This window comes from Nuphar pumila, chromosome 4, assembly GCF_984573655.1.
Source record: "Nuphar pumila chromosome 4, dmNupPumi1.hap1.1, whole genome shotgun sequence".
NCBI lineage: Eukaryota > Viridiplantae > Streptophyta > Magnoliopsida > Nymphaeales > Nymphaeaceae > Nuphar > Nuphar pumila.
In genome coordinates, this window is record NC_143252.1 from 137,013,069 (window position 1) to 137,031,777 (window position 18,709).

Here is an 18,709-nt window from a genome sequence, read left to right on the forward strand (position 1 = left end):
AACAATACAAACAAAAGGTTTGTTCAAATCGTGTTGCTTGCAACTTTTATAGAATGCATTTATTTCATAAATTAGCCAGTTTGAACTTGACTCAGGAGGGTTAGAGTTAAATTTTGTTCTTTTCAATTTTGAAAAATATATTTTTTTGGGTAAATGAGCCGAGCTGAAGCCAGCTTGAGCTCACCTCATTTAACTTGAGTTCACCTTGAACTTCAGCTTTGCATGGCTCCCAACAAGAATGAGCCGAGCTTGACCACCCAGATGTGGTTCGTTTGATTCGTTTACCAGCCTACAGAGGTAAATGGTTAGGATTTGTGTTCGATATAGCCAATACCAGATCTGACCAATTGGATGGTGGCTAGATTCAAATTCAGATTCGGAATCAAATGGTGAAAGGCTCATACCAAATTCTATTTTTAATTGTAATTCAGACTTGGATATCCATCAAATCAAGATATTCATCGGATTTGGTAGCAAAAAATCAAAACCACATAATCGTATATATTTTTAGCTTACTGATCTGACTAAATGGAGTTGGAATCAGTCAGACATCTAATAAAATCTGATCCATTGACAACCTTACCCTACTTGTAATTATAGGTGTCAATGGGTTGGATTTGACCCAGACCCGATCCGTACCATGCCCTATAGGCTCAGGGTTTAGTGATAAACAAGAAGGTTCGATTAGAATCTGGGTCAGACCCGAAGGGTCCTATTAGTATATGGAGCCAGGCATGGTTTGTGAAATTTCATATACCCGACCCGGAACTGACACTACAAGAAAACCGTGGATTAGCGACGGCCTCTATCCATCGCTAATCCGTCACTAAGCCGTCGCTAAAATGTTTAGCGACGGCTTAGCGACGGATTAACGATGGATAGAGGCCATCGCGATTTTTTGCTCGCTAATTAGCGAAAAAAATTATCTGTCGTTAATTCCGTCGCTAATTTGCGACAGATTAGCGACGAACATTATCCGTCGCTAATCTGTCGCTAAATTTTAAAAAAAAAATAAAAAAAATTTGATCCTTGTCGGGCGGTATTCCGGCAGCACTAAGCCGGACTTATACCGCACCCGACAGGCATTGCATGCACATAACGATCGCTCTGCCTCATCGCGAACCGGCGTCGCCGTCCTCCATGAACCGGTGCTCTCCGGCGTCGCCGTCCTCCATGAACTGGCACCGTCATCTTCCGTGAACCGGCGTCGCCGTCATCCTCTGTGGACCGGCGTCATCGTCCTCCATGAACCGGCGCCAACGTCCTCCAGTGATCGCCGACCGTCCTCCGTGAATCGACGTTGTTGTCCTCCGTGAACCGGCGCCGACATCATCCAACGATTGCCGACCGTCCTCCGGCGTCACCGTCCTCCGTGAATCAGCATTGTCGTCCTCCGTCAACCGGCGCCGACGTCCTCCAGCGATCGCCGACTGTCCTCCGGCGTCACCGTCCTCCACTCTCATGTACATGCTCTCCAATAAGCTCTCCGACGTCGCTCGGTTTAAATCGAGCGCGGTCGATTTAAATCGAGCGCGGTCGATTTAAATTTCAAACAGGGAGAGAGGGAAAATTTCGCGCTTGGTTTAAATCGAAAATTAGCGACGGATTAGCGACGGAAATTTTCCCTCGCTAATCCGTCGCTAATTAGCGACGGATTAGCGACGGAAAATTTCCCTCGCTAAATCCCTCGCTAAAATGTTTTTCTTGTATTGAGAATTAGCGACGAAATACTTGTTGTCGTTAATTCGTCGCTAATTAGCGACGGATTAGCGATGAAACAACTTTCATCGCTAATCCGTCGCTACTTAGCGACGGATTCATTAAGAAAGTTTTCTCTAGCTAATCTGTCGCTAATTTGCGACGGAAAAAATCCGTCGCAAATTTCCGTCGCTAATTAACATTTTTCTTGTAGTGTGACCTGAGATCCACAAATTTTCAATGCAAAAATGATTATATAAAAGAAACATTATTCTATTGAGTATGGTTCAGGTGTGGTTCACGAAATCCTTATAGGATCTGGGTATGGTTTCTCTTATGGTGAGTTTGATTAGATCCCATTCTAGACCCGATACCATCATCTCAAATCAAGTCTGGGTTTGGTTCCACCTAGGTCTAAACCAAACCCAACCTGTTGATACCCCTACTTGTAAGGTGCAAGTAGATTGGATATGGTTCAACTCTTGGTTGCTGGTCTGGATATGATCTGGATATCTGCACTATTCTAGACCATATAAAAATGAAAAATGATCAAATTATATATGTAATTTGACATGTTTTCTTAAAATCGCAATAATTTTCGATATTCTCTCCATGTCCAAAATTGCAAATATCTAGATTTAAAAACACATTTTTACTTTTCTTCGATGCGAACTTCTTATATATATATATATATAATTTCTCTCAAATATGTGACTTTTTGCAGAACAATCTTTGTTCTCATATTTGCATCTTTTCGATCAGATGTCAAAAAATATACAGTCATTGGAAAGCTAAGATGTAAAACTCACGTAAAAAAAATGTGTCGAACATATGTCGGGCATGCGTTGGACATGTGTCCGAGGCCGATCCACGGTATCGGATCCGAGCAAAACCCAGACCCGAGTTCTGGATTGTTTGCCTATGTCTTTTAAAAGACGCAGGCTGAGAGGCAAGGGGCAAAACCCTTGCCCCATTTATCTCTCCACTCCACCTTCTGTCCTCTTCCCTTTTGCCCCTGACGACCCTCCATCCTCTCCCTCTTCCCTCTTTTCCACCTCCCCTCTCCCTCTCTGTTGCAATTTCCAGCAAGCCACCGGCAACCACCGCCGTTGACGACCTCTCCCGACTCCCCACCTCCTCTTGTTGCTCCCTTCCGTTGTCGTGCTTCCTGACGACCACCACCCTCTCTGCCTCCTGTCTTCCCCCCGCATTTCTCTGCGGCCACCGATGATCGTGTCGCCGACCCGCTGCCATCGCCTCTGGCGTCTCCCCTTCTCTCCTCTGTCACTCGCCCTCTTCTCCCCCTCAAAGCTCCTTTCCCAGAGCCACTATCGCCGACACCCCTGACGTCCCCCTCTTCAGTAGTCTCGTCGGGTGCCCGACATCACTTGACGTTGGCGATCATGTAGGCGGCGTGCCACCGTTTCTCTTAGGTGATCTTTCTCTTCCTCTGTTTGTTGTCTTCTTCTTCTTTTTCTTTTATGTCGATCGACTTCTGCCTGTTGTTCTTTTTCGGCTAGTCGTGGCCGGTCAGTTGCCAGCTTTTTCGATGAGTCGGCAAGGGCCCCTGCCTGGTTCCTTCCGACCGACAGAGGCCTTGCCCCTGCTGCTTCGGTGTTTCGGCAGGCAGGGCAATGCCCTTGTCCCACCCATTCTTTGTCAGGGAGGGGTCGAGCCCCCCTCCCTGTCTTCTTTTCCTCTTTCTTTTAGTTTCGAGGGAGGGGCTCGCCCCCCTCCCATTTCTTCTTTTTTCATAAAGGAGGGGCCGAGCCCCCTCCCTGTTGCTTGGGTTACAAGGGAGGGGTTCAACCCATCCCCCATTCCTTCTTTCGTCAGGGAGGGGTCGGGCCCCATCCTTGTCCCCCTCTTTGTTGGGGGCACGAGGGAGGGGTTCGGCCCCCTCCCTGTCTCCTTGTTCCCTCTAATTTCAGGGGAGGGGTTGAGACCCTCCTTGCTTCCATGTTTTCGCAGGCGAGTTGTCAAGCCCCTCCCTGCCTCGGTTTGGTCGACAGGGGCTTTGCCCCTACCGCTTGGGTCTCTTAGCAGGCAAGGCAAAGCCCTACCTCCCCTTGGTCAGGCAGAGGCTTTGCCCCTATCGCTCGTCTTGCGGTAGGACAGCAGGGGCCGAGCCCCTGCCGCCTTCGGTTCCTCTAACAGGCCGACATAGGCATAGCCCTGCTGCCTCTATCCTTTTTCGGCAAGCCAGCAGGAGCTGACCCCTGTCGCCTAGGTCTCAGTAGTCAGGGAGCAGAGCTCCCTGCCCTTGTCGCATTCTGTTCGGCAGGGGCTATGCCCCTACCTCACATGCTTCTATTGGCAGGGATCTAGGCTCCCCGCCCTTGCCTTTCTTGTCTGGTAGGCTAACCCCTGTCTTTGCTGCTCAAGCAAGCAGGAAGAAGGGCTCCCTATTTCTACCTCTTTCGGGCAGATAGGGGGCATCCCCCTGCTTCTGCAGTTTTGGTAGGAGGTGTGCACGCCTCCTTTCTTTTTCTTCTCTCCAAAATAAGTTGTACTAATGCCTTTGCGCTTGCATGTTGCATGATGGAGCTTGCTCGTGCCTCGTGGCTCGAGCCTATTCCTACCTACACCACAGGCATACGAGGACTCACAACTCTAAGGTAGGAGAAAGTTACGCAAAGGACAATAGACGTACTTAAATTAAGCAATTAAAACTTAAAATGGGAAAAGAAAGTACTAAGAACAATATGTATATGTATAACAATATATATGTATGCATTTAACTCAAGGACGCGATTACACGATCATTTTCCTTTTTACTTTCATGTCTTTTGCTTTCTGTTGCTACCACACTTTATGTGCCCAAGGTTTTCCTTTGTCGCATTTACTTTCCTGTCTTCACTGCTTTCTATTGCCACCATGCTTTATGTGCTCAAGTTTTTACTTTTTAATTTATCTTATGCCTTTACTTTGCCGATGTACTTTATGTGCATATGCTTTTGCATTTATTTTCTGTATCTACATTCATGTCTCTACTGGTTTTCATTTTTCTTATTTGGTTGCCTTACGTATTTACTTGCTTGTATGTTTGTTTAGCCGAGGTACAATTTCGTACCTCGTGCACTGCATTGTGTATTACTTGCTTGTATGGTTATTTAGCTGAGGTGCAGTTTCGTACCTCGTGTATTGTCTTGTGTATTCACTTGATTGCATGGTTATTTAGTCGATGTACAGTTTCATACTTTATGCACTACTTATAAGGTTTTTCATTCGACACTTTTTTGTACTTTGAGGGATCGATTGCACCTTATCGTCACATTGTGTAGTGCACGAGCTCGCTTTTTGGTGACTAGCACTTAAGCACAACTTGGGCTTTTTTCATTTTGTTCACTTGTTTTAAAAGACACGACACACACTTATGCACTTTGATTTCCCAGAAAAGATGACTTTTAGGCGCAAACCCATTTTTCCAAATGTGTAGGTTTGCAAAGCGGATTTCGAAAGTCTTTTATGAAATAAAGGTTAGATCTCCCAAATCAATGTGTTTGGGAGAAGTGTTTTATAACTCTAGTTCGTATACTCGATACGACTCAGATGATCTCGATTAAGGAACACAAACTTGTGTTTTGGTTTGGTCCTTTAAAAAACCCTTATTTTCGTTTATCAAGACCAATATCATAAGGTATGCGTAGCATACAGGTACTACGATAAACGAATCAGAGATCTGTAGCGATCTCGCCTCTTACGAGTTTCACAATATTTCCCTTATGATTTGAAAGATAAATCATGTTCAGAATAAGAAGTTTGGTTTAACCTATATTAAGTAAGCACTTTTTTAAAAAGATACGGGTTTGCGTGTGTGCACTAAAATTCCTAAGAAAAGGATTTTCTTTCGTGAGTCCAGTTTTTTCAAATAAACAGTTTTACAAAGTAATGTTTTAAGAGTCTTTTGATTTTGAAATGCCAGTCAAGCCTTTCAAATTGACGTATTTGGAGTTAGTGTTTTTGCTACTTCTGTTGCGTTTTCGATACAACTTAGATAACCCTGTTTCTGGGCATATGCATGAGTTGAGTGAGGGTTCTACTGAGGAACCTATATCACCGCTAGATATTTGTTGCACCTTGTCCTTTGTGAGATTATTGCTGATGGATTTCTTTTGAGAAATCTATGACCCTCTCTTTGTAGTCGTACTTTTAGACATGTATGATATGTTTGGACTATGAGGAATAGAATGAGAGGTATGTGGTAACCTTAGAATGTGTTTTGGCACCTTATTATAATCATATAATATTGATGATCGCCTAATAGGCAAGATGCTCATGATGGTCGAAAGGACCAGAGCATGACAAACTTGAACTCAAATGATTATATTGTGTACTTTTGCAAAACAATGTGTTGGAGATTTTTTGTGAGAAATCCATTCCTCTCTCATCGTGGTTGTACTTTTGAACATGTACGTTGCATACTACGATGAGTAAGATAAGAGATATGTGTTCACTTTGAACGTGCAATGACACGTATTTGAGACTATAAAATGTGATGTTTTACCCTCACAATAAGTTCACTCTCATCATGGTTGTACTTTTGAACAGGTACGTTGCGTACTGTGGTGAGTAGAATGAGATGTGTGTGGTTGCCTCGAACATGCAATGACACGTATGAATCACTTAATGGTGATGGTTTCACCTTTAAGTGGGTCGAAAGATCAGAGCATGTAGAATGGTGTGACGGTTAAAAAAACCCCATCGTGCTCATTCGACCCACTGACTTCATCAGAAGAGAGAATGAATGATACAAAACTTTGATAGACAGGCCATTAATGACAATTTTGGGCAAAAGACTAAGCTTTTTCAGTCATCACAGTTAAGAAAAATGGGCTATAAAAGATAACTTTCAGGCCACTTCTGTAGAAGTTTGGATGCATCCATGGGCCACCTATGCCTTTGGGGATTTACTCTCTCGGTTACTGGCCGTTCTCTTAGGAGTGAACTTAATTAGTCATCCAGAGTATCATAAAACACAAAATAATAAACCCCAGGACTGGTCTCAGCTGTTTCTACGTTTTGTGCCTTGCGTGTACCCGCCTGACCAGCTAATATCAAAACATAAGTTAAACTATTCACATTATTTGATATGCGTGTGTTGTGACATGACTTGTTGGTTTGCTCAATAGTTTAATATATTACTCATTGAATTATGCACGCCTGTTGTACCGTTATACTAATTCTTTGCTAATAATAACTAGTTGCTCGTACTAGTTAAATGCTTATGATAATAGCATTATGCTAGTTGCAATATGATACATGTGACTTGCTTTACTACTTGGTTGAACTATTCTTGCTTGTTGTGTAAATACTTACAGATCGTAATCTACGAACAGATTACATCTTAAGATTAATGTTATTGCTTACAACTCGTAATCTATGAACTATTTACATCTTAAGATTTATGTGACTGCTTATAACTCATAATTTACGAACTGTTTACAACTAGGACTGATGTAGTAGCTTGTCTTATAAACTGCTCACATCTTATGATTAATACAACTGTTGTCGTGTGATTGCTTATCACGTGTAGCTTGTAAATGACTTGTGCAATTGCTTGCACCTTATGATTAATGTATTTGCTTGCCGTGAAAGTGGGTATGTCTTGTGTAGAACGAACTCTTATCTTGTAATAGTTGATAGCTCACCTGATTATATAAATTGCTCACATTGAAAACCTTTCTTTTGTTTGCACACTCAAGTGTTTATGTTAGAAATGCTTATTCATTTGCATAGTCTATTGCCGTGAAAGTGGGTATGTCTTGTGTAGAATGAACTCTTATCTTGTAATAGTTGATAGCTCACATGATTATATAAATTGCTCACATTGAAAACCTTTCTTTTGTTTGCACACTCAAGTGTTTATGTTAGAAATGCTTATTCATTTGCATAGTCTATTGCACATGCTATATATATTTCATTTCTTGTTATAATTGTTTATTTTAGTTTCATATTGTCTTACTTGTGCACCTGTCATTTTTTTGTGAAACTGACCCATTTTATGAGCAGGTGTTTTAGATCTATACAGGCTACGATAGTACGATGCCGTGATGAAATCAAGATGAGACTCTTTTGCTAACGTTTCGCTCTTGAGGACATCTCGATAAATCTGCATAAAGGTTTTCTTGAAAATCTCTCATTTGTACAAGTCTTAAAACTATTAAAAATTGCATTGATTTCTTAAATATATAGAGTTTCAAATCTGTTTGAAATGAGCAGTTTGCGTTGTAATGCCTCTAAGGTCCATTGTCTTGTTATTTCAAATACTGTTTTCTGCTGAATTACTGTTTAAAAACTTTGATAAATGAATAATTCCAAAAGCTTTTTAAATTCTTTTAAAAGTTACAAGTCCTCGATTTTGGGGTGTTAGATAAGATACAAACCTGTAACTTTCATGTTTTGAGTTAAAATCGAAAAGTCTTTTAGAGTTTACATTTTTTAGTTCCAAAACTATAATAGAAACCTGTTATGCACTTTCTAGGGTTATACATTTTTCATCTTTTCTATGCTATTTTCTTGTCACTTGCACCAGAAAGTCAGAAAAAAAAGAAAAAAGAAAAAAAAAAAGAAAATAGACCAATCAAAATGTTAGCTTTCCACTACCCCCAAGATCACCTGACAAGCGGTTGAAGAGAAACGATATCTGAAAGATAGACCGTTCTTTCTAAACATGCAAACAACAAACATAAGCGAAGATGAGGAAGTCCATATAAAATATATGTGGAGCTTCTTAAGTCCACGTAAAATATATACAAATTTCCTCATTTTGTTCAAGTTTAACAGAAATTTCACATATATTTTTATGCAAACTTAGTGAAGTCTGGAAAAAAAAAAACATGCAAACCTCATTTTAAGTTAGTGTATGCATAATCCGAGGAACAAAATGATATATTGCATGAACTTCATCATTTTTACACATGCAAAGGGTAAAGGGGACATTCCAATGCTAAATATTTACAATTTTGAACATGGAAGAATATCGCAAATTGTGGAGTTTTTAAGAAACATGTCATTTTTACCTTATATGGTCATTTTTTCCTATAAAAAAAACTCAGGTTTGGGTCATTTCTGGCCGGACTGTATTCGTTTATTGCATTTCAGTTATGGACCTGGAACCTATTAGACCTGAACAGATATGTTTCAGTTCTGACCCACGTCGGATACGAGTTACCATATCTGATATTTCTGGTTAACCCTAAATGGTAGTTGATTAATTTGGTCAGACATTGAGAGCAGATCAGGTGATCTGCCAAATCACTTTCCTTAAAGTGATTTGGCATCCTCACCATCCACAAATTGCATAAAGACCCTGGGTCTGGGATGGCCCAATGGACAGAGAAGATGTCAAACGGATCACCTGATCAGATCTCAAGATCCAGACTCATATGATCGGATCTACATTCGTTTCAGACCAAATCCGAGCCTTTTGAATTTTTTACATGCAATACCTTCGTTTCCAGCCTTCTTTTTCTTCAGATACGATGCTACCACTTGAAATTCTGATACGTTATTCAACTCTACTGCATTGAATCTATTTCTGTTCTGGACTCGGATCCAAAACTGCTTAAATTTCAGATTTGGATTTAGCATGATCGGGTCCGAAACAGGTCCATTTACGACCCACTTGTGCGGTATCCAAATATAATGACTACGTAAGGATTTGCTAAGACAAGATCCGAACCATGGTGGTAAGTATTGGCCATTTTTTGAAATATTACCAGATTAAAAGAAAAAAAGAGACACAGAGCCCCCAAAAAATTACGATATTTTTAAAATATCTCCGGTTCTATAATTAGCAATACTTATCGTGATATTATTGCGTTATTAACGTGATACCTACGGTTTGTACTGGATATATTTTTACTCTGACTTTTCGATTATAACTTTAAAAACTAAGTATGCCGATATTTATACGTGAAAAACAATTTTATATTTATCGCGAGATAAATTCTAGAGAAGAGAAAGCTAACTCGGATATTTTCGCCTTTCCTCCCTTCCCTTCCCTTAACCAGAGCCCTTCCCCACCTTCTTCCCGACGACAACCCTCCTCTCTTCAAAATCGAGACCTTCCCTGATTTCTACGGTTCCAGAAAACTCGAGGTAAGGATCTTCTAGTGTTCTCTTTACGAACAATATCGATATTTTGAAGTGTTTCTGCTTTTTGGTCTTCTGGTGGATCTCGAAAATTCCCAAATAGTTCGTTGTTAGTGAATCTAGGTTTTTTTTCCATCCGTTTTTCTTCTGAATGGCTCTTCGTTTCGTTCGGATTTTGGTTTTGGGTGTTGGTGGAAATGGGTTGAGTGTTTTTTTTTGGGTCTGTCTGACAGTGTACGTTCTGTTTGTCTTATGGATGGTATTGTGTGCGTCGTGTTTTTTGGGTGTGAAATCTTTCTAGGGTTAGGGTTTCGAGCTGTCGGGGCATCGAACCCTTCTTTGTTCGTATTGCAACCTTAGTGGTGTTGGTGTTGTGAACTGGGATTAGGGTTTGCGTTTTCGCCGGAATCTTTCTCGTTAGGAGCTGTGATTTCTCAAATTCCCGGTATTTTCTGGAAATTTGTGATGTTTCTTAATTTTTTACGACTTTTTATATGATTTTGTAGCATAGAGACGGAGATTTCTTTTTTCCTTTCTTGGTGATCACATTTGTATTAACCTTCTGAAATGCGATCTATTTCCCCCCTCTTTTCTTCGTAGGAGGCATGGAGGGGCAAGAGGGAACGCAGATGCCTCATCTCATCCTCGCTAACAAGTTGTTCCTACTTCGGCATCCTGATGTGCCCGATATCGAAAAGGTCCGCCTGAAAGAAGAAGTGTTTGCCTCTATCAAAGACAACGGTAATAGATAGTCCCCTTCTCTTCTGATTCTCTTCGTTGTTTTTTCTGTCTTTGGTTTTTATTTTGGAGTCTCATTGCGGTTGAAATTTCTGGTTTTCAGACATGGTTTCAGTGTATGAGTCTACGGCAGCGGAGCTAGGGTGGGAGGTAGACCAAGGGCTTATCGATGCTATGCGTGTTAAAATTGAGGAGGAAGTGAAGAAACTTGACGAGAAGTAAGATCCTCATCTGGTCTGGCTGTCATTCTTTGAATTTCAGCTTAGTAGTACAATACCTTTGAGTCCTGAATCCACTTGCCATATCTGCTCGCTGAAACTTTGTTACCTTGAGATTTCCCATGGTTTTCACAAATTTTACCAAGGAACGGGATTCACAATCTGTTCTCATGGAAGTGATCTCTGTGTACATTTTAGACTTGTAGGGTCAATTGAATTAGATTCTTCTTACCAGTCTTTAATTCTTACTGTGGTGCACAGTTTCTATTCCTTATTCCTTTCATATGTGGACCAAGTCGACAGTGTCATAAACAGAAAAAATGAAGTTGGAGAAAGCAAGCCTTTCTTTGAATTTCTTAAAAGGGTATATCCTTCATCAATCTTTGGTGGCTGAGGCAATGGAAGAAATGGTGACTATTTGAAAAGTGCCTCAAAGTGACATTTTTAGATCTCAAAAATTGGTCAAGATCTCATGAATAATGCTCATGGTTTTACACCATAGGGTTATGAACATATTGATCCTAGTAGTGGGTTGCATCCCCAAGGTGCCATGTGCCCAAAAGGACCTGGTATGTTAGTTTAGTATTGTTAGAAGTTAAGACATTGGTTCACTTGAAACCAGAGTTACCGAAAGCTGCATAGATAGGTGGGAAGTGCGTTTCCTGAGAACTTGTTTCGGAAGCATGAAACTCCTCATTTCCGAAACTTGATAGGAATCTCGATTCTCCTATGCTTTCCACACATTTCTTCCCTGTTTCCCTACATGATTCGTATGCGCTTCTCTCACACTTCTTCTCATGTTTTCTATGTGCTTCTTTTCACGCTTCCCAGTTCCCACACACTTCTCATATACTTTCTTTAGATTGGCAACCATCATTTTTAGATTTTTAGAAGAATTTAATTCTTACACTACAAAATCACAAAATTTAAGAATAGTCATTTTTATTTTAGTTTTTATTTCCTTCTCCTTTGATTAGTATTTTGTTTCCCACTCGATCCCATATCACTTCTTTTTTATTTCTATTTTGCTTTTAAATTGATTCCTCACTTCCCGCCTCTTATAAATTTTAAAATATCTTGCTTCTTGCTTCCGCTTCTCGTTTCGTTTTCAGCTTCCGCTTCCTAGTTTGGTAACCTCACTTAAAACACATGGTTGCAACTTGATGGTTGCAGTCCAGAATAAAGAACCAAGTACTTTTGTTGTACATCAGGTTACTTTTTTCCTCTTTATGAAAGTGTGCAAAATGAAATTTGTCTGTTGGTATAGATCCATTGGTTGATTGTTGAACTCATGTAAGAAAGGAACAGGCATTTTGCTGCATTAAATTATGGGAAATTGTTGTATCTTTATTAGTTTTGTTGTGTCACTATTTGTCACACTATTACCTTTTCTAATGGTTCTTTTTTTTTTTCCAAATATTGTCATGAAAAAAAAGAAGGAATGTTCTTCAAGTGCTGTTACTGCTTATGTTAACCAATTCTATCTTAACTGGAAACAGTGATTGAAGAGTATAATGACATTTTTTTGGAAAATCTTGTCCATGCTTTTTGGGGAAGGACAAAAAACCTGTAAAATTTGGTGTTATTCTTAGATTCAACCTCAAAAGGAAATTAAAAAGAAAAAGAAAACATTTATTGCTTAACTTTAACATGTTTCTTTTATATAATCACCATCTATCTTCAATGCTTTTGCTAGATATTCATCTACTATTCTCTTCTACCTCGAAATTTTCATCTAATCTATTTTCTTCCACCTCCAATTTTTGTTCTTCTTTGACACTAGTTTGGCATTTGTAATGATTTATTAAGAGATCCAATTATGAGAACAAACACAAGATTTGTGTACATTGTTAATAGGAACACACATGCTCAGAATTACCATGACTATAGGTCGATGAGCCTGAACAGGAGATCTAGGAACACCTATATTAATCATGGCATAAACCATGCTTGTACCTGAAACTGGCTCTCCCAAAACTTGATACAATGCCTTATGATACTGAATCTGAGCAGAATGGGAAGGGAAAGATGTAACTATTTGGACTCTTGGTTGCTGGGCAACGCTGCCCATTTGATGTTGTGTATGTGATACATCTAATTTTGAACATCCATCGCAAGGTAGACTTTTCGACTAATGCTTTTGTATTAACAAAGATATGAATCGCGTAAATGAAAATGAAAAAGAAAAAGAAAAAGAAATGTTTCCAATTCCTCTCAGTACTTTTTTTCAAGATGGATGGCTTGTTTTATTTTCTAAATTAAGAAACCAGAATAAATCATTTCTCATAAAAAAGAGCACTATTGGCGAGCGACGCAGTCTTGTGAGACTCCATCCTCATCCTCGTGAAGCCTTCCATGTTGGAGGCTACCCTTAGCATTATATTAGTTGTAGTAGTTGTATGGCAAAAGCTTAAAATGTGAAATTTACGACAATGAAAATTTCATGAGAAATTGGAATTTTTATTTTCCCTCATTTTGTCAGCAAAATGTTAAAAAAAATAATAAATTTAAAGATGAGAAACAAATATATGCAAAAGGCAAAAGAATGTTTTTTTTTCTCACAAAATAGCAGTAAAATGTATTTTTCTCACAAAATAGCAGTAAAAACATAAATATCACAATAAAATTGTGATATTTGCATTAAAACATTACTATCACGATATTTTGATATTTTGGCTGTTTAAAACAGCAACCAAAATATCACATTTTTTGTGATATTTTCAAAATATTGCAGATATTTGTCACTGTGGTTTACATGATGGGTTGAATGCCTCCTTAGTCAAATAGATGATGTAGTATATTAGTTTCACACCTTTTTGGGAGATCAGGTGTCTGATACTGCTCTCTTGTTCATGCCCTTCTTTTTCTTCTGTATCCAAAAAGAGAGGGTTGAGGGGAATTTGAGGAGAAAAGTTCTTTACTGGGACAGGAGCTTGTAGACAACTTTGTTTTCCCTATTGCAGCTAACTGTCCTCTTTCCCATGTTCTCGGTTGGTTGCAAACTTCATGGTTTCATTTCCAGGTCTATTGGATAGCAAGGAGAAGGAACACAAGATCTTTATTATAAAAAGTGTGATGTTCATGCAATGTTTGATTCTCATGAACATGAACAAGGACTTGAGTATGAAACACAAATGCACAAACTTTTTGAAAACTAGGAAATTAGGACACACATTTTTTTATTTATTTGATAATTTTTAATATTAGTATTCAAACTATTAAAAATTATAAAAATATTTCTGCATGTCATGCATCATGTTGTGTCTCCTAGGCATAGGACTAGGATATCAATATATCGAATTTTATCTGATATTCAACCAAATCTGACTCCATTTGGTCAGATTTGAGACCCCAAAACTGTATCCAATTATAATCAGATGTGGATATGGTTTTGTTTTTTTGCTACCAAATCCGAAAGATATCTGGATTTGAAGGATATCCGAATCCGTTTAGCCATCATCCCGATTAGTTGAATATGGTTTTGGCCACATCTGAACCATTTACATCCTTACAGGACTTAATTCACATGACCTTGTGACATAGGTTTGAGTACCTCAATAAAACCTGCTCTTTCCTTAGATGAAGTGAGAAGGAAGTCCCCATTTTACATATTCTGTGCTCTAGATAACCTTTTGTTGCATATGTCTTTCTATTTTGGATGAGAATTGTACAAGTGTAGAATCCATTAAGAGTTTGCATTCTCACCATCCTTTTTAAAATCAAATCCACCATGGGGACACTCATAAACTGCTCTCCCATGATGTGGATAACTCCCATTTTGGTTCATAGTACATCCCAATAGGGTTATACATGTGGCGGTCATTGTAGACTTATTTCTTAGCTTTCATTAATTATTTATCTACTTGGCTTTTGCTCTCAACAATTCAGAATAGCAGATGCTGAAGAAAACTTGGGTGAAAGTGAAGTGCGAGAAGCTCATTTAGCAAAATCTTTGTTTTATGTCAAAATTGGTGACCAGGTACCATCCATTTCCTTTTGCCAAGTACTTGCTTCCTTCCTACTCGATGGCATTCTTTTGTTTTTTAAAGTAAAAGTAATGTAACTTGGTATATGCTGCAGGAAAAGGCACTAGAGCAGCTGAAAGTAACGGAAGGAAAAACTGTTGCTGTAGGTCAAAAGATGGATTTAGTGTTTTACACACTACATCTGGGATTTTTCTATATGGATTTTGATCTGATCTCCAAAAGTATTGACAAGGCAAAGAAGTAAGATCATGATTTGCTGCTCTTCTCGTTAGACACACTTGTTTCATGTATATGATCATGATGAATAATTGAGTGTCTTATTCTTCCTTTTTGATGTAGCCTTTTTGAAGAGGGAGGCGACTGGGAAAGGAAAAATCGTTTGAAGGTCTATGAAGGCTTATACTGCATGTCAACCAGAAATTTCAAGAAAGCCACAAGTCTTTTTCTTGATTCAATATCAACTTTCACAACATATGAGCTCTTCCCTTATGATACTTTCATCTTCTACACTGTCCTAACCAGTGTTATATCCTTGGATAGAGTTTCTTTGAAACAGAAGGTATACATGAAATTTTATTCACGTTCTCCATCCAATTCTTTGCAGTAGTTTAGATTTCTTATTGTAGAATGTGACAGGTGGTGGATGCACCGGAAATCCTTACGGTGATTGGCAAAATCCCACATCTTTCAGAGTTCCTAAACTCACTCTATGGATGCCAGTACAAATCATTCTTCTCTGCATTTGGTATGTGGCCTGCTGTTATTGGTTTCTATTATGTTTTTTAGTGTCATCATCATCATATTGATGATTTGTTAACAATACCTTTTATGAGTTTATTTCAATACCATGACCATTCTCCTCTGTTTGACAAAGTGTCCTGTGCTTGTCCATTTGTGTCAACGTTATATAGGAGAAAATAGCCATGTCCTTGTGAGATAGTGCATTTTATTCTGGGTTAGCCAACTTGAAACTATGGGGCACCTGAAAAATCCTTATGGTTGGACATATTTTTTGGAAATATGCTGAAAAATTGACATGCATTTGAAAGTTTTTCTTTTTTTTCTTAACTTGCTTGGCAACTGGGGCAACCGTCTGACACTTTTGATGCCTACTGCCATCATCATGCTTAGCTTGGATCTCAGATATATTTGATTTAACAAAATCTTGATGAGAAACACATACTGTCCTGTAGCCTCAAACTTGATGTGTCATTGTAGATTCAATTAGACAAGGTCCCTTGTTAAGTTATTAGCTCAAAGGGGCATGTTTTGAAAATAAGGTTTGGTAACCCTGCTGTGGTTGATTCGGTTGTTCAGTTCATGAATGTTGGCTATGTGTTAACTAATTTGGTCCGTGCTCGGGGAGTTGTCTCAGATTGCCATTATCAGACTGTTTGGTAAATTATTTTGAAAAACATAGCATTAAGAAACCGTTGTCTAGCCTGTCTTGCATAACCCATATTTTGGGGGTTGTCCCAAAGTTTATGGTGCTCCTGCTGTTGTTTTACTGTGTGATGTGTCAGCCAAGTCTACTTGCATGTGTTGGATCTTTTGACAATTTATTTCAATGCCTTGGATTTTTGCAGCTGGTTTGGCAGTTCAAATTAAGCTGGACAGATATTTGCATTGTCACTTCAGATATTATATGAGAGAGGTCCGAACAGGGGTTTATTCACAGTTTTTGGAGTCCTATAAGAGTGTTACCATGGAAGCCATGGCAAGAGCTTTTGGAGTAAATGTTGATTTCATCGACATGTAAGTACTTAACTCTGTCCTTTCTGTTGGTGTTGAGTGGGATCAGGATTTGCAAATTTTTTTCCCTCTCTGCTAGTTAATGCTAAAGCCTGTAGTGCTTAACATGTTCATTTGGCTGTTTTCAGGGAACTTTCTCACTTTATTGCAGCAGGGAAGCTTCACTGCAAGATTGACAAAGTTGCTGGGGTACTTGAAACTAACAGGCCAGATGCAAAAAATGCTCTGTATCAGGCAACCATAAAGCAAGGGGATTTCTTATTGAACCGTATTCAGAAGCTGTCCCGTGTCATTGATCTTTGAGCTCGCTGACAGATCAGTTCACACAACCGAATTTATTTTGTGCTGGAGTTGGAGCTTTTTGTTTTTGTTTTTCCTTTTTTTGAGTTATAGATCCTTTATTCCCTGTTTCTTCATTGTTGCTGATACAACAATACCAATTAAAATTTGTATTTTATGCCTCTAAATATTAGCTTGTTATTTTGCTTTTTGGTCAAGTCTTGGCTTTGTTCTTGCTATCCATCCATTTGCTTATTTGGAAGTTTAACAGAGACTAAAGTTGGCGCCAGTCAAAGTCCCATAGTATTAGAAACTTGGTTTACCATGACCTCATGCACAGGTTTAAGCTTTTGTCAACATATAGATTGAGTTGGTCCGATTCAAGTTTCTCAAGTGAATGGAGTCTTTAATGATCCAGCTATTTCCAAAGGGATGCTCTGGTTGGAGACATCCGGGATCGAGGTTCTGCAAATTTTGGCTGTTGCGGATCTGAACTGTTGCAACCCTGAGTCTTGAGTATGGAATCGGGCTGAGCCTGGCCTCACAAGCATTGATCTTCAAGGTGTAACATTGGGAAATGTTTTGTGCATGTATCTTCCACAAGTTTATGATACCCATCATGATATTTGTAATCGATGATCCGGATTTGTGGTGGGATATACAAACTAAAAATGATCTTAGTGTACGGGTAATTTGACCCGATTATTTAAAAATTCTATAATTTCTTATATTCTTTTAATATTCAAAATCACAAATATATGATATTGTTAGGACCTTTTTATCCTTCTCAACTGCGAACTTAGGACTTTTTGCGATAAAATTTATACCGCCCACCGGTTATGTCTCGCAGGTTTTTTTTTGTAAATTTAGACCTCACGAACTCACATAAATTTATTTGTGAATTTGTTGGTGAAATTGAAAACACCAAAATCGTAAATATTCAAACTCTTTTGCATATACATTAACATTTCACATAAAAATATTTGCAAAACTTCAGTTAAACTGAAACCACTAAAATCCTATTGTTTCACATAAATCATACTTTTTTGCATATAATTTACATTTTCACATAAACATATTTGCAAAAATCTTACTGTTTCGCAAATGAATTGGTTATTTACGATTTTAGTTGTTTCAGCGGTTATACGAAGTAATAGGATTGTTGCGAAACTGTTGGATTTATGCGAATCATTAATTTTTTTGCAAATATTTTTTTGCAAATTTGTGAATTAATATGCAAAAAAGTAGGATATTTACAATTTTAATGATTTCAATTTAAGTGGACATATGCTTAAGCGAATTTATACAATATTTATGATTTTAGTGGTTTCTGTTTTTAAGTAGATTTTTGCATATAACAATCCAAATAGTAATGAATGTAAGCAAATAGATATTCACATAATTTGAACATATATAAACATGTAAATAATGACATTATATATAAATCATTCAACAATGCTTTCAGTTTGAACATTCAAATCATTTAAACATTCAACAGTGCTTTCAGTTTAAACATTCAAATAATTTAAATATTGAACAGTAGTTTCGGTTTTACATTCAAATCATTTAAACATTTAACAATGGTTTTAGTTTTATATTCAAATCATTTAAACATTTAATTAATGACATTATATACAAATCAATGACAAACAAACGACTTTATATAAAAATTTATTCATAAAAACATTCAAATGACATTATATATAAATCAATGAGTTACAATGTTGATCTTCAAATATATACAAAAACATAAAAAATGATCAAATGAATTTCCGTTCTCATGAGGTTGTTGTGATTGTCACGATCGTAGCTCGTCAATGACCTTATTTGCGTTCTTTAGAAGGCCAACTTGATTAAGTATCATATCCTCTTGAGTACGTACTATATTCTTCAACATGTAGGTTTCTTCAAGTGCAAGAGCAAACTCTCTCTCCAATCTAC

The 18,709-nt window shown here is 38.3% G+C and overlaps 1 protein-coding gene across 4 annotated transcripts; it reads left to right on the forward strand.

The window, feature by feature from the left end:
• Positions 1-2,721: 2,721 nt before the first annotated feature.
• On the forward strand, positions 2,722-17,008 carry LOC149841224 (26S proteasome non-ATPase regulatory subunit 6 homolog). Of its 4 annotated transcripts, XM_090003702.1 has the most exons (10): positions 2,722-3,131; positions 7,711-7,820; positions 10,396-10,536; positions 10,637-10,751; positions 14,640-14,730; positions 14,832-14,977; positions 15,077-15,296; positions 15,374-15,482; positions 16,324-16,492; positions 16,618-17,008. In XM_090003702.1, the coding sequence occupies exons 3-10, from the start codon at positions 10,401-10,403 to the stop codon at positions 16,790-16,792; spliced, it is 1,161 nt and encodes a 386-aa protein (XP_089859828.1). In that variant the 5' UTR covers positions 2,722-3,131; positions 7,711-7,820; positions 10,396-10,400; the 3' UTR covers positions 16,793-17,008. The 4 variants fall into 4 exon arrangements, with proteins under 4 accessions (XP_089859828.1, XP_089859829.1, XP_089859830.1 ...); XM_090003703.1 differs by lacking the exon at positions 7,711-7,820; XM_090003704.1 differs by lacking the exons at positions 2,722-3,131; positions 7,711-7,820 and adding an exon at positions 4,302-4,316.
• The last annotated feature ends 1,701 nt before the right edge of the window (positions 17,009-18,709 follow it).

Excerpts from the sequence above, each read along its gene's own strand:
- LOC149841224 (XM_090003702.1), top strand. The coding sequence starts at position 10,401 with ATGGAGGGGCAAGAGGGAACGCAGATGCCTCATCTCATCCTCGCTAAC. Across the intron at positions 14,731-14,831 it reads ATGTCAAAATTGGTGACCAG|GAAAAGGCACTAGAGCAGCT; the intron begins GTACCATCCATT and ends TATATGCTGCAG. Across the intron at positions 14,978-15,076 it reads AGTATTGACAAGGCAAAGAA|CCTTTTTGAAGAGGGAGGCG; the intron begins GTAAGATCATGA and ends TTTTTGATGTAG.